Raw genomic sequence first — 14,162 nt, forward strand, 5'->3', positions numbered from 1 at the left:
GCTTTCCCAGGGAATGTAGATGGATGTTGTCGTTTAATTATATTATTAACAGCAATAATTGCTGCCATTTATTATATGCTGACAGCGAGCTAAACAAACGCTGCACAAAAATTCTCGTGTTATCTTCTTACTCCCTACAAGTGTGCTCTCTCTCGAGCGTGCTCTCTCTCTCTCTCTCCCCCCCTCTCTGTCTCTGTCTCTGTCTCTCCTACAGCAAGGGAAGTTTAGTGATGGGGCCATAATTTGAACCTCCACACTCTGCAGACACAGTGGAGACAAAACACCCATACACGTAAAATAAAAGGTTAATAGAACAAAACAAAACAAACGAACGCCAAAACCCAAACAACAGTAACAATAACACCAAATCCTGATTTGCTAGCAGTAGATATGGCAACACTTTCAGGAAATTTAATCTGGACCCTGCCAGAGATATGGGAAACCAGGGCTAGAGGCCAACAGCCTAACAGGCTAAAGATGCCAAGAACATGAGAGATTTGGGTTCAGTAGTGGAAATGTGGGTAAATATCTGTCCACCCCAACTCTGACTGTAAGGACCAGTGAGGATAGAGATGGAGCCTTTTGCCCAGTGTGCCTGCTCTTCTGTAGATGCCCTGCTATGTCAAAGTAGACGTTCAATAAATTCATGGCCAATGAGGGGGAACAGTAAGGTGAGAGAAAGAGGGGGGAAGGGGAGAGGGAGGATGGGGGAAGGAAAGGGGAGAGAATGAATGAATATATATGTCCAAGCTATTGCAATGGAGGGGTCCAAGCACGGGGTTTTTATTTGTTGCTCCAGGTCTGGGCTCTCGGGTGACCTGAGCCACTTTACTCCCCCGCCACTGGAAGGAACCTACTGTTCTTCTATGCAAAGAACAGAACATCATCAGAACCCTGCACCCCGGTCCCAACTCGCGGGCACGCGGCGCTCTGGGAGGGGCGATGAGTCGGTCAAAAGCTTCCACGTGGGGGCGCTGGTAGGACGGAAGCAGGGTCCAGCGGCGTCCCTAGATCAGTCCTTAACATCTGGCCTTCTTCCGCAAGTGTCTCCACGGGGCAGCCAAGACCTCTCACCCGAGCCCCTCCCAGCCCCGTCATCGCTTCCCCCCTCCTCCCCCCATTCCGTTTCCTTGATCTAGGAGGTGAACGAAACAAGAGCCGAATGCAGACCCAGGTTCGAATCCCGACTCTGCCACCCGTGGCGCCTGGCCTCCGGGAGCCGGCCTCTAAAGGGCCCACGACCCCCTCCTCTGGCCGAGTGGGTGCGCGGAAGCGTCGGCTTCCTGCCCGCAGCTCGCCCGCGGCATCTAGTGTTTCCCTTTTCTCCCTCGGCTTTTTCTTTTTTCATCCCTGTCCGCTTGCATCTTTTTCTTCTCGGCTCCGCAATCCTGGCCAAACCGCAGCCTTTAGCAATCCTTCGCGCCCACCCGGCGCCCAGGGAGCCTCTCCGCTGCCGCGACCCGCCCCGCGGCCAGAGCGCCGCCCGGGACCCGGGCCGCCCACGTGCAGTTGTTCCGGAGCTCAATCTGCCCTCCTGAGTCGGTGAGGGTTGCTGCCGGCCTCAGCCGATAGAGGGCGCTGCCCCGGTTCGGCCAGTCGGGGGCACTGCTCGGCTCGACCGCTGGAGGGCGCTGCTCGCCCGATCGTGCCCGACTGCGCTAGTACCGAAGTCCCATCCTGCCGGGGCCCCGCCTACCCCCGGGTCCGACCTCAACCGGAATCTGCCACCCACCCTGCGTTTCCCTTACCCTACGAGGACAGAGCGGTCTGTCCTCCGGTGGCCTTGTCATCCATCTGGCTTCGGCGTCCCAGTCCACCCGCCTCAACATTGCAGCGAAGGGGACTCGCCGGCTAGGGCCTCGCCCGCCCGGGTGGCCGAGGGCACCGGGCGGGGCTGCGATCCCGGTCGTCCGGCCTTCCAGCCTCAGCCTGACCGCAAACCGAGGGCGATGCTGCAAATAGCCGCGGTTTCCAGCTGGTGCCCCGCCTCCCTCTTGGTCTTCCGGACCTTTGGGGTTTTCTCTCTCTTCTTCCCTCCACCCTCTCATCTGCCCAGTGCCTCCCCGCTGTGTCCACACAGTGCGCCCACCACATCCTGACCCATGCACTGTGGTTCCTTCACCGGCGAGGTGGAGAACCTCGAGACCAATGCCGAGGCTCGGGCGTCTGCTGTGCCTGTGAACGATTTACGCAGTCATTCATGAACTGCTTGCACCGTAGCAAGTTTGCAGACAGGGAAACTGAGGCTCAGAAACTCCTCACAGGGGCTGGAGAGATGGCTCAGCAGTTAGGAACACCATCTGCTCTTCCAGAGGTCCTGAGTTCAATTCCCAGGAACCACACGGTGGCTCACAACCATCTGTAATGGGATTCGATGCCCTCTTCTGGTGTGTCTGAAGACAGAGTACCCACATACTTGAGAGAGAGGAGAGAGAGAGAGAGGAAGTCTGGGGGCTTCTCTGGGTTCCTCTCCTTTTCTCAAACTTCCTCAAACACATCTCTTTAAAGTCAGGTGCCATCAAGAAAAATATACACCAGGGTGGGTGTAATTCAAGAGAGTCAGGGCAGAGTGTGGAGGTCCAAATTATGGCCCCATCACTAAACTTCCCTCCTGTAGCGGAGAGAGGAGAGAGGAGGAGAGACTCCTCACAGACTAAAGTTAATCTATCTGTGCCTATGGTGGGAAGGCTACCTCCTATTCCAGAGCCCATGCTGGGATCCTCAGGCTAGCCTATAGCGAGTCTGACCTGCCTGTTTGCACATCTGTAAAAGATGTTCAGCCTGGCCTGAACCAGGGAATCTGCATTTTAGCATGTCCTAGTATTCTGAAACAACCCCTATTGCAGCGCACCACAGGTTTCTGGCGTTGAGGTTAGACACAGTGTCTTCTTCATCTTCCCATCCAGTCCCAATAATAGTAATAATAACAATAGTTAGCCAGACAAGCATGGGGACACTAGCCTAGCACTTGGGAGACAGGTAAATCTCTGAGTTCCAGGCCAGCCTTGTCTACAAAGCAAGTTCCTGGACAGCCATGACTACACAGAGAAACTCTTATCTCAAGAAAAAAAATAACATTAACAATAGTTAATGGACATTAAATATAGACATCCCACTCTGTGCTGAATGTCCCATGTGCACTATCTTATTTGTCCCCAGCCTTTGGTCCTAGGGCATAGAGGGGTTAAGTAATAGCCAGAGGATCACATAGCTATTCAACGATGATGCTACAGTTGACAGGATGGATGAACGGATGGCCAGGCCGAGAGGGAGGAGCTGAACAGAGAATGAGTTTGTAGTTTGTAGAAGAGTGTGATATGGAAGCACACAGGCTACAAGCAGAAGGGACAAGTGTGGTTCCGTGTTAGAAGGCCACGGAAAAAGTGGAAAATCACTGTGGGTCAGTAGCTGACATTGGGGTTCGGAAGCCATTTTTCTGGCAAATCTCATTTTCCACTTGTAAGAAGCCTCGTTTTTGTTTTTTTTTTAGGGCTGGCACTTTCCAGGGCAGGCAGTGTGTTCTCAGCACTGATGGAGAGAGAGGATGGGAAGAGTACAGAGAAAGAAGAGATGGGGTGGGAGTGGCCGATCAGCAGTGACAGACAGGAAGTGCAGGAAGGAAGCACCATACCGCCCTCTCTCTTCCCATGGGGGTTGTCATCCCTGGCAAGCTGTAACCTCCAGGTCCCACATACTGTGCCATTGTGCACCTGTCACAGGAGGGAACTCTGCCAAAGGGAAGGCTGGTATTGCATCAGTGTTAAGCCTTGGGATCAAATGTTGGGGTGGCAATGGGGAGGTCTAGGCTCCTGATGTCACTGGCTCTATCAGCCAAGGAGAGAGGCTGTCCCATGAAGCAGTGCAAAGGTGGGGTGAGGCATAGGAAGGAAGCAGAGAGTCTAGGACACATCTCAGCCACATACAAGTGGCCCCGTGGGGACCGGAGCCTGCTGGAGGAGGTGGCATCAGGCTGAGTGGGGCTCCCTGGACAGAGAGGCACCTGCTCACCATGTTGCCTCTCCTTGCCCTGCTTCTCCTGATCGGGCCATCAGTGTGCACTACAGCAGGAGACAGAGAGGAACTGGCTTTTGGTGCAGAGGCAGAGTCCTGGGTGACCGTGAACCTGAAGGTACCTTTCTGAGATGGTGACCCATGATGGAAGGCTGGGAGATTCCTTCTAAGGCAGCCAGGATAGCAGAGTGCATTCTCCTAAGCACTTTAATGGCAAGACAGACTGGCCAACTCTGCTGGATGGGGAGGGTCAAGCCTTGATCTGTCCAACTACCAGGGGAGCGTTTGGCTTATACACGTGAGAGCAACAATGTGTGCTGTATAGATGGAAACATTTAGTTAGCACCTACTGTGTTCCTGGTACTGTCCTAACTGCCTTATGAAAAGTAGCCTATTTCAACCTCATGGGGAAAATGTCATTGCTATCCCATTTCACAGATAAGAAAACCGAGGTACAGAGAGGTCACAGAGCTTCTTTAAAGTGAATTGCCTCAAAAGCACAGCTTCTACTTTAGCTAGGTTCTGGTTCTATGTATATTTGAATTGGAGATTGTTTTCCAGAATTTCTTTTCAAGTGACCAACTGGAACAGGATTGCTATTTTGCCTCATACAAGGAACTAACTGCCTTTGCCTCCTGACAAACACTGGTGTTTGACAATGGTAGCGTCTACCACCCTCCTGCATACTGTTACTGGGAAGAAACAGTTTTTAAGGAATTATTTATTTTATGTATATGAATACACTGTTGCTGTCTTCAGACACACCAGAAGATCCCATTATAGGTGGTTGTGAGCTACTATGTGATTGCTGGAAATTGAACTCAGGACCTCTGGAAGAGCAGTCAGTGCTCTTAACCACTAAGCCATGTTACCAGCCTGGAAGAAATCTTAAAGTTGGAGCCCCAACCCTACTCTGAGATCCAGTATCCCTGACCTGCGTGAAGACCCTGACCTTGGAGCTCCCAGTACCTCCTCGGGGAACCACTGGTAGTCAGGGAAGATTGAACTGGAGGGTAACAGGAACCTGTGTCCCCACAGTCCCAGGATGGAAAGGACACTGCTCAGTTTGGTGTATGGTGCTTAGCCATGTGAGGTCCCTGGAAGTTCTTAGAATTGAGAGGTTAGGGATGCAGCTCAGTTGGTGAAGGGCTTGTGTAGCATACATGAAGCCCCGGATCCAATCCCCACCACCACACAAAACTGCATGGTGGTGCATTCCCAGCACCCAGGAAGTAGAGGCAGGAAGATCAGAAGTTTCGGGACCATTCTTAGCTATACAGAGAGTTCAAAGCCAGTCTAGGGAGGGGAGGAGCAGTAAAACTGGAACCCTAGAGAGAACCACTCACAGACAGCCCTGCTGAGGGTGGGGAGGGCCCTCTCTAGCTTGACTGGGAAAATGTGGGCACTGGGAGACGTGGGTTTAAGTCTGCTACTCGACTTGACCTCAGCTTTCTTTTTTCTTTCTTTCTTTCGAGACAGGGTTTCTCTGTGTAGCCCTGGCTGTCCTGGAACTCACTCTGTAGACCAGGCTGGCCTCAAACTCAGAAATCCGCCTGCCTCTGCCTCCCGAGTGCTGGGATTAAAGGCGTGCGCCACCACGCCCAGTGACCTCAGATTTCTTGCCTGCAAGATGGAGAGAGAGGGAAAATGAGCCCTAGCTCATTCTCACATTTATATATATATATATAATTGGTTTGGAGTCAGTGACAGACATACAATGTGTGAAAAGTCCAGCTGGATGACCGAGAGCACTGGGCGTGGCCACGTGGAAGTGCCATCAACCTCGAATGCGCTGTCACCTGGTTTTCCCTGAAGTCAGTTAGCTCACCCTGCAGGAGTGAATCTCAGTCTTGTCTCTTCCTCTCTCCTTTAGTGTCCCTCTGTCTTCTAGGAGAGTAGAGGCTAGGCTAGAAAACCAGAAGTACAGACAGACTCTGCGGGTTGCTAATTGTCACTACAAATGGGACATTCTGATGGCTCCCAGGGTGCCCTGCCTGCAGCTCCCCCACCCCCCACCCGCCCTGGGGTAAACTAGAATGGTCCTCCTAATGCCTCCCCTCCCCCAGCAGAAACCTAGTGAACAGAAGGGTCTGCTTTATTTCATTCGTAAAAGACCACTCTTTCCAGCATGCACTTTGTTAAGGCAAAGTGGTTTTCATGAGCGGTTCGAAGATGGGCCTAAATCTCCAAAGAGACTTTTCTCTGGTTTCTGGCTAGGCTGGGCGACTCCAGCTGGCGACAGCTGCCCCAGCCACTGACGTCTTAGGGAGGAGACAGATTGGGAGACTGAATTAGGCCAAGAATTAGAAAACAGACTCTCCCTATCATGAAAACAGGGTGCGATCAACCCCAGACAGCAGACGGGCCTTCCATGACATACAGCTGGATCCCTGGAATGCTGAGATCCTGCCCAGGCCCTAAGGAGAGTCCCCGATCTGTCCCCAGTTCTCAGACTCACTCGAGGCTGTGGCCTATCTTCCTTCAGCCTTGTTGGAAATGGTGGTTCCTGCCAGTCTCAGTTCAGAGATGATCCCTCAGAGACTTAAGGCCAAAGAAGGAGAAGGCTTTGGCCAAAGTTGCAGAGCGGGTGGGGGGAGGGAGACGGGATCTACAGCTGTTGGGGAAGGGTAATGCTAATTGGGCTAAGCTAGAGGATTAAAATGGCTTTTCCAAGGACAATAGCTCCTCCCAGGATGCCCAGCTCTGGGGAGGCTAAATCTGGGAGGCTGGGGGAAGAGAATAGAACAGCCCTTAGCTCTGGTACTTCCGACAACTAAGGGGCAGCCAGATTCTGTCCTTGTTGATATTTCTCAAGATGGAAAAGACCATTTTAGACCCAGCTTCAGCTTCTCCTGTGCTACCCTAGTTAAGGGCAACCTTAGTTTCCATGTATGTAAAACAGACAGGGGATCACATGTTCTCTTGTTGAGACAGTCTTACTCAATATCCCTAGCTGGTTGGAGCTCTATATAGACTAGTCTAACATCTGGTTTGTGCCAATCCTCCCGCCTCCACTGTGTGTGTGTGTGTGTGTGTGTGTGTGTGTTCCTGCCTCAGCCACCTAGGTGCTGGGGTTACAACCACATGCCGCCATGTCCAGCTCCAAAGTCTAATAATAGTTAATATTGAAATTTTGACCGGAGTGTGCTTGAGAGCCTGCCCTTTGATCTAGATGGCTCAGATTCAAGTTCTGACCCCAGTTCTCAGCTACACTACTTCTGGACATATTTCATCTCTACACACCTGTATGTCTTCATCTGTTAGATGGTGACAGTAATAGTATTAGGCACTATTTTCATGAGGTTTGGCTGAGAATTGATGTTACCTAAATTAAAGGTCCTTAGGGCAGTGCCAGGAACACAGTATGTGAAGATTTCCATCATCATTAGTACAATGTGCTATTTGGGGTAAACCGTGAAGAAGAGCCTGGCGCCAGGCTGTTGAGATGGTTATCCACCCCTCCCCCTTTCCTCATCAGCACCACACTCTAACGCTAGCTCTCTGCTTCTCCAGGGAATCCCCGTCCCCAGCATTGAACTTAAGCTTCAGGAGTTGAAGAGAAGCAGGACTCGCCAGTTCTATGGTCTGATGGGGAAGCGGGTGGGAGGTGAGTGACAAAGGCTGTGAGCGTGGCTCAGAGTGGCTTCTGCAATACCCAGGAGAGGGAGGGTGCTCATGGGATAGTGAGGTACACTGTCTATCAGTTGTCAATCAAGCAGGATGCTCTAGGGAGTGCCAATGGTAACAGGTATATAAGGGCTATTCAGTAGATGAGGGGCTGATGGTTTGCACCCTGGTTCCACATCAGAGAGACGGGAGAGTGCTCTGAGGCTGGACAGCGGCACTGAGATGTGAACGAGACAGGCTTTCCAGTCAGTTCTGTGCAGAAGCTGTCCCAGAGACGGAGACGAGTCAACTGGACAAAAGCTGTTTCTCTTAGGTTGCGATTTTTTTTCTTCGACACCATTGTCCTGCGGAGCCACGCTCAGTACGAGCACTTGCTCTGTCCATTTGGAGCACACTGGCTGCATCCATCAGAGGCGGAAATGTATGCACCTTTTCACCAATAGTTTCACATCAGGAAATCTCAAGTTCGTGGGAGGATGTCACGTGAGCCCTGAGATGTTGCACCATGAGGCTCATTGCTGAGTTGATCATAGCAGCAAAACCTAAGACCACTAGTGGGGGAAAGGTCAAAATGTAGAACATAAGTGCAACACAGTGGCACATGACAGTAGTCCTGACACTCGGGAGGTAGACACAAGGTGTTAAGTTCAAGCTCATTGTCAGCTACACAGTGAGTTTGAGGCCTACATGAGATCCTGCCTTTAAAAAAAAAAAGGGATCAGGGAGATGGCTCAACTCAAACATGTGCAGCTGAAGTCAGCAGCCAACACCCACATGAAAAGCTAGGTCGTGCACCTGTAACTCCGGCACTGGGGAACGAAAGGCCGGACGATACTTGGGACTTGGTGGTTAACCAGTCAAACCAAATGGTGAGCTTCAGGCTCAGTGAGAGGCCCTGCCTCAAAGACCAAAGTGGACAGTGATTCAGAAAGGCAATCAGTGTCCACCTCTGGCTGACACACACACACACACACACACACACACACACACACACCCCTACAAATACACTTATACAGGCGTATACACACATATGCTACACCACGCATACATACATACATACACACACATCTACTCACACAGACATACACACATACCATGTGCTAGCCATTGACAACCCTGGACTAAACAGTGACCTCCAGCTGGGGGCACGGGCTGGGGACATGCCTGGCCAGCGCTGCTATAGCACTGGAGAGCTGCTGTGACTTGACCAGAAGACTGGGCTCTCAGGTTGTTCCCCAGAGGGTGGGATGCGCACGCCTAGAGAGTGCCTGCAGGGGTAGGAGTCAGAGCCAGAGCTGTAGAATTACCAGAGCTAAGAAAATGCATCAACCAGGAAGATAAGAGAGCTCAGAGCTTCAGCCCTTGGCCCCCTGAGGATGTAAGAACTGCAAACCCAGGTAGGCTTTATTCTCCTTAAACCCTTCATAAGAAAGAGAATCACAAAGGGAAGGTTGGGTGTGGTAGCCCACACCTCTAATCCCAGCTCTTGGGAGGCTGAGGCAGAGGGATTACCTGTGGCTATCCTGAACTACAAAGCAAGTACCTGTCTCAAAGGAAACAACACAGAAGCTGCCAGTCTCTTCTGACCACTCCTGAGTGCCACGGGAATCAGGCCATGCCCTTTGGCCGTTGCTGATTTCACTGCCCCCTCCCTAGCAGCTGGAGTGAGATTGCCTACCCTAGCAGACAGCTTGCCTCCATGGACTGGGAAGGGTGCTGTCCTTGGCACACTGCATAGTGCAGTCCTGCTGTGTCACGTGACTGTCGTTCCCAGCCTGGAAACTCCCCACAGGAAGATGCAGGCTTGGGTCACTCTGTGTCCTTAATACTTAGCCTAGTTTCTGAACATGGAAATACTGGTGAAAGGATTAGCAAGAGGGCAGCCAATGTGTAAAGACATGGAAGAATGAAGGGCTCTAGGGCATCTCTCATGTCCCGCAATGAAAAGGGCTGCATTTGCAAGCCCCCCTCCCCGCCCCCACTACCCTTTCTTTCACAGTTTCTCTTCACCTCTTCTTTCTCCCCCCCCCCCCCCACCAGGGTATCAGCTGGGACGTATAGTGCAGGATCTCCTTGGCACGAGAGGTTTGTCCATAGAAGGTAGGCATGGGCATCTAAAGGGTGGTAAGGGCATCATGGGAAAACAACGGGATGTCCTACTGCCGTCAGATAGAAGAGGGTCCTATAGTATTCTATCCAGCAGAAGGGGCCATGGGAGGTGAGAGCTGAGGTTCAGGGAGGGGAAGAGGCTCCTGATGACCTTTTGATTATTTATTTGTGTATGTTTATATATGCTGCAATATGTGTGTGGAGGTCAAGGGTTGGTTTTCTTCTTTCCCACGTGCCAGAGACCCAACTCAGGTGGTCAGACATGTTGGCTGGTGCCTTTGCAGGCTGAGCCATCCTGCCAACCCCAATGATCTTAAAGTTGTACCTTTCCTCGCCTATGCCCTCTCGGTTCAGTGGAGACAGAATAAGACGTTGATCCCTGGGTCGGGAATTTAGTCTTAAAGAGAGTCTTAGGCTTCAACAACTATCGTTAAGTAAGCAGCCCCATGGGAGAGGTGATACCCTGAGCGACTAACATCCTCCACCCCAACACACATATGCAAACACACAAGCAGGAGTTATTCCCTTAAGTGGTTCCTAAAGCCAGGCATGAAAAGAAATGATTCAGGCTTGGGAAGGAGCACCGAGCCAGTGAATCAGAGCAAGGGCAGTGGATGCCAATAGTGAGCAGACGCAGGGCACCCTGAGTGCCATGCTGTTTCCCTGTTGTGCTGACTCCTGGCCCCTCCCTGTCTCTCCTGATAAAACACTGGCTATTGGGAAGAAAGACAGGAATGAATTGTTCTCGAGAGACTTTTTCAACGCATCTGAGGTCCTCTGGAACTCACCCCAATTACTAACTTGAGATGAATAATCTACATGCACGGGGTGAACTGGTTGCTTAGAGACATCATTTTCCAGGGGTGGAAAGTAATTTGTCCTAAGCCACACAGTGAGCTAGTGACAGAAGCCGTTTTCCTGGTCAGTGGTAGTTCCATGTCCCCAGGAAGGGGCTTTAGATGACCAGTGCCCTCTTTGAGGAGATGTGACAGGCAGGTGAACCTGTGATTTCACTGCTTTAGGGACCTGCAGACAGGCGGCGAGTCAACAGAGGGCACGACCCGGAGCAGTGACCAGAGAAAGCCTCCAGAGTCGAGAGGAAGATGAGGCTCCCCTAACCACCAGCAACGTGTAGCACTCTGCCACCCATCTCTCCCCAGAACATCACAGCTGAGGAGCCTCAGCCAACAGTCCTGTCTTTTGTCCTCAACTTGGGTATTTCCTGCCAGGCCCTCGTCACACTCTGCATTTTCTCCCAGGACTCACTCTTGGCATCTGGTAGCAACGACACACAAAGCACGGCTGCCTCCTCACAAGCTGGACTGACCCAGCTCTCCCTTGTCCCTACAGCAAAGCTTCACACTCTGTATCCCAGGCCTAGCACACAGTAGGGCTCAATCAACGACGAGTTAGCAGTAATAGGTAGCTTCCTCAGCCATGCAGGGTAGAGGGTGGGATGTCAGAAAAGCAGAGACCAACATTACACAGCCCAGGTCTAATGTCTAATCCTTGGGTGGGAAGAGAGCTTGGGGCCTGGCTAAAACGGCAATAGAAACAAGAAAAAGACCCTGGTGGAGAAGACGCTGCATGTATTGTATTTGGGGGCGGGGTCAGGAGCCTTCTTCCCTTTAGATTCCTGATGTTGCTACCAACAGACATCTCCCTCTGTGCTGAGGCTATGGCTCAGTGGGCTAAGGCGATTGTGGCCAAGCCTGACAACTTGAGTTCAATCCCCAGGACCCACAAAGTGGAAGAAAAAAATTGTCCTTTTACCTCTGCATGTGTCATGGCATATGTTACACAAAATAAAAAGACAGTTTGGAAAAGAGGTCACCCTTTCTAACCCAGCCCTCCTGGGTTGCATAATTCCGTCCCAGGTCCCTCCTCAATCCTCTTGTATAAGGCGGGGGTTTTAGTGCTGTGAACAGACACCATGACCAAGGCAAGTCTTATAAGGACAACATTTAATTGAGGCTGGCTTACAGGCTCAGAGGTCCAGTCCATTATCATCAAGGCAGGAACATGGCAGCATCCAGGCAGGCATGGTGCAGGAGGAACTGAGAGCTCAACATCTTCATCTGAAGGCTATCAGTGGAAGATTGACTTCCAGGTAACTAGAGTGAGGGTCTTAAGACCACACTCACAGCGACACACCTACTCCAACAAGGCGATACCGTCCAATAGTGCCACTTCCCAAGGCTAAATATATTCAAACTATGACAGTGACCCTTCAACTGCTTTGTTTTTAGAAGTTAGTTGTCCTCATTCATATACCAGGGCAGAGCTCCAGAGAAACAATTCCAACCTCAGAGGGTTCCATCTAGTTGGGGGAAACCCTTGTGCCTGGGATATAGGATCCTGATGTTTAGAGACACCAGAAGCTAGGTACAGTGCTATTTATCTGTAGTCTTAGCCCTTAGGAGGCTGAGGCTTGAGCCTGGACAACATGCTGAGACTATCTCAAAAAAATAAAATAAAATAAAAAGCCCACTCCAGTGAGCCGGTTCCAAGCAGAATGCTTGCCAAACCTGACAACAATCCCTAGGATGCTCTTGGTGGAAGGAGAACTGACTCCCAAATGTATCCTCTGACTTATTATGCACGTGTGTACACATGCTACATGTAAACATATTTTTTTAAAAAGTCCCTTAGAATGAAATCCAAGGGGAAACAAGGTGGGGGGGAGAGATGGCTCAGTGGTTAAGCACTACTGCTCTTCCAGAGGCCCTGAGTTCAATTTCCCAAAACAACACGGTGGCTCACAACCATCTATAATGGGATCTGATGCCCTCTTCTGATGTGTCTGAAGACAGCTACAGTGCACATATAAAAATAAACAAACAGCTAGCACGGTGCTTGGCATGCAAGCATCAAGACCTAGCTCGGTTGGATCCCTAGAACTTACATAAAAAACCAGAGCATGGTAGTGTATGTTTGTAATTACATGCTAGGGCCAGAGAAGAGACAGATGAACACTATGCCAATCAGACCCAAGTGTTTGGCACCCGAGAAACAATACCCAAGACTGTCCTCCGGCCTCCCCATGCTGTGCACACACATGCACGTGCATACACATGAACATAAAGGACAGAGGTTGGACCATGAGTGAGCTGGAGTTACTTGGGGTAGGATGAACAACAAAGGAAACTCATCCACGCATCCATTAGACCTCCAAAAAAAAAAAGTGTATCTTCTTTGTCCTACATTACAAAGAGGAAACGGGTTATCTTTCCTGGGCACTTGATCCCGTCTGTGTGATGGGGTGAAGGTAGGGTGTAGTGAACAGGGAGGAAAGGTAAGCATTTAGAGGCCTGGGTGGTGACAGCCCTCAGCCTTTCCTCCTTCTCCCAGGTGGAGATGAAGCTGGAGGTTGGAGACGCTGTGGACTTCTTCCTTGGAGTCTGTCCTCAGCACAATTCCCAGTTGATAACACTTCATCCGCTCACCTCCCAATCCACAAAGCATCTAGGTGCCCGTTCTGCCCACAGACCCATCCAGGATGTGGCGACAAGGAGGCTCCCTGCAGTCAATTCACCAAGAGACTCTGAAAGGGAGGTGACTCTTATTCTTTTGCTTCAAGCTGGGGAGGTATAGGAGAAATAAAATTCAGAGTGATCCAGCACTTGATGGGAGCTCAGATGCCACTGGGGACTTGAAGGCCCTGACAGCCTTTAAGAGGGCTGAAAGCTCACTTCTGCGCACCTGCCATGTTCCCCAAGCTCCTGATACCTGCACTCCACTGCCTCCACTCCACTGCCTGTTGTGCATGGCCAGGCCAGTTTCTCTGTAAAGGTTCCTAGCCAGGCATCATCCGCCCAGCTGCACTCCCAGCAATCTCCCCTCTCCATCTCCACACAGCTATGAGGTGAGACAATGTTCTCTCCCCACACTGCAGGTCAGCTCCTGCTTCTGGTCTACAAGCACCAAACTATTGTTTCTATAACCTTTCTCTTTTTTTGGTTTTTCGAGACAGGGTTTCTCGGTATAGCCCTGGCTGTCCTGGAACTCACTTTGTAGACCAGGCTGGCCTTGAACTCAGAAATCCACCTGCCTCAGCCTCCCGAGTGCTGGGATTAAAGGCGTGTGTCACCATGCCCGGCTTACCCTTTATCATTTTTATGTGCATTGGTGTTTTGTCTGCATGTATGTCTGTGTAAAGATGCTATGTGGTTGTTGCGAATTGAATCTAGGTCCTCTGGAAGAGCAGCCAGGACTTACTGAGCCACCTCTCCAGCCCCAGCTTCTCCAACTTTCTACCACTGAAAATCCCAAGTCTGGCACACAGTTGGGGGGCGAGGGGGGGGGGAGTAAGCTACTCACAAACAGCCTCACATACGGATTCAATATGCAGCAGATTCTAGCACATTGTAGACTGTGAGATAAGAGACGAGCTTCCAACAACTCGTGACACAGAG

General features: G+C 51.1%; 1 protein-coding gene and 1 long non-coding RNA gene across 3 annotated transcripts in view; one reads left to right on the plus strand and one right to left on the minus strand.

The window, feature by feature from the left end:
- Gm11515 overlaps positions 1-2,273 on the minus strand; it is a 78,999-nt gene extending 76,726 nt beyond the window's left edge. For both annotated transcript variants that reach the window (XR_388972.1, XR_004691283.1), the window contains exon 1: positions 1,749-2,273. This is a non-coding gene — a long non-coding RNA (predicted gene 11515). The remainder of the gene's footprint in view (positions 1-1,748) is intronic.
- A 1,565-nt stretch (positions 2,274-3,838) lies between these two features.
- Positions 3,839-11,575, plus strand: Tac4 (tachykinin 4). Its single transcript, NM_053093.2, has 4 exons — positions 3,839-4,129; positions 7,525-7,618; positions 9,679-9,738; positions 10,770-11,575. Exons 1-4 carry the CDS (start codon positions 4,010-4,012, stop codon positions 10,880-10,882), a joined length of 387 nt encoding a protein of 128 aa, NP_444323.1. The 5' UTR covers positions 3,839-4,009; the 3' UTR covers positions 10,883-11,575.
- The last annotated feature ends 2,587 nt before the right edge of the window (positions 11,576-14,162 follow it).

The sequence above is a fragment of the Mus musculus genome, chromosome 11 (genome assembly GCF_000001635.26).
Source record: "Mus musculus strain C57BL/6J chromosome 11, GRCm38.p6 C57BL/6J".
Classification (NCBI taxonomy): Eukaryota; Metazoa; Chordata; class Mammalia; order Rodentia; family Muridae; genus Mus; species Mus musculus.

Bases quoted from the DNA above. Each gene is read 5' to 3' on its own strand.
- Tac4 (NM_053093.2), top strand. From the start codon at position 4,010: ATGTTGCCTCTCCTTGCCCTGCTTCTCCTGATCGGGCCATCAGTGTGC. The intron at 7,619-9,678 runs GTGAGTGACAAA...CCCCCCCACCAG, and splicing joins GATGGGGAAGCGGGTGGGAG to GGTATCAGCTGGGACGTATA. The intron at 9,739-10,769 runs GTAGGCATGGGC...TCACTGCTTTAG, and splicing joins GAGAGGTTTGTCCATAGAAG to GGACCTGCAGACAGGCGGCG.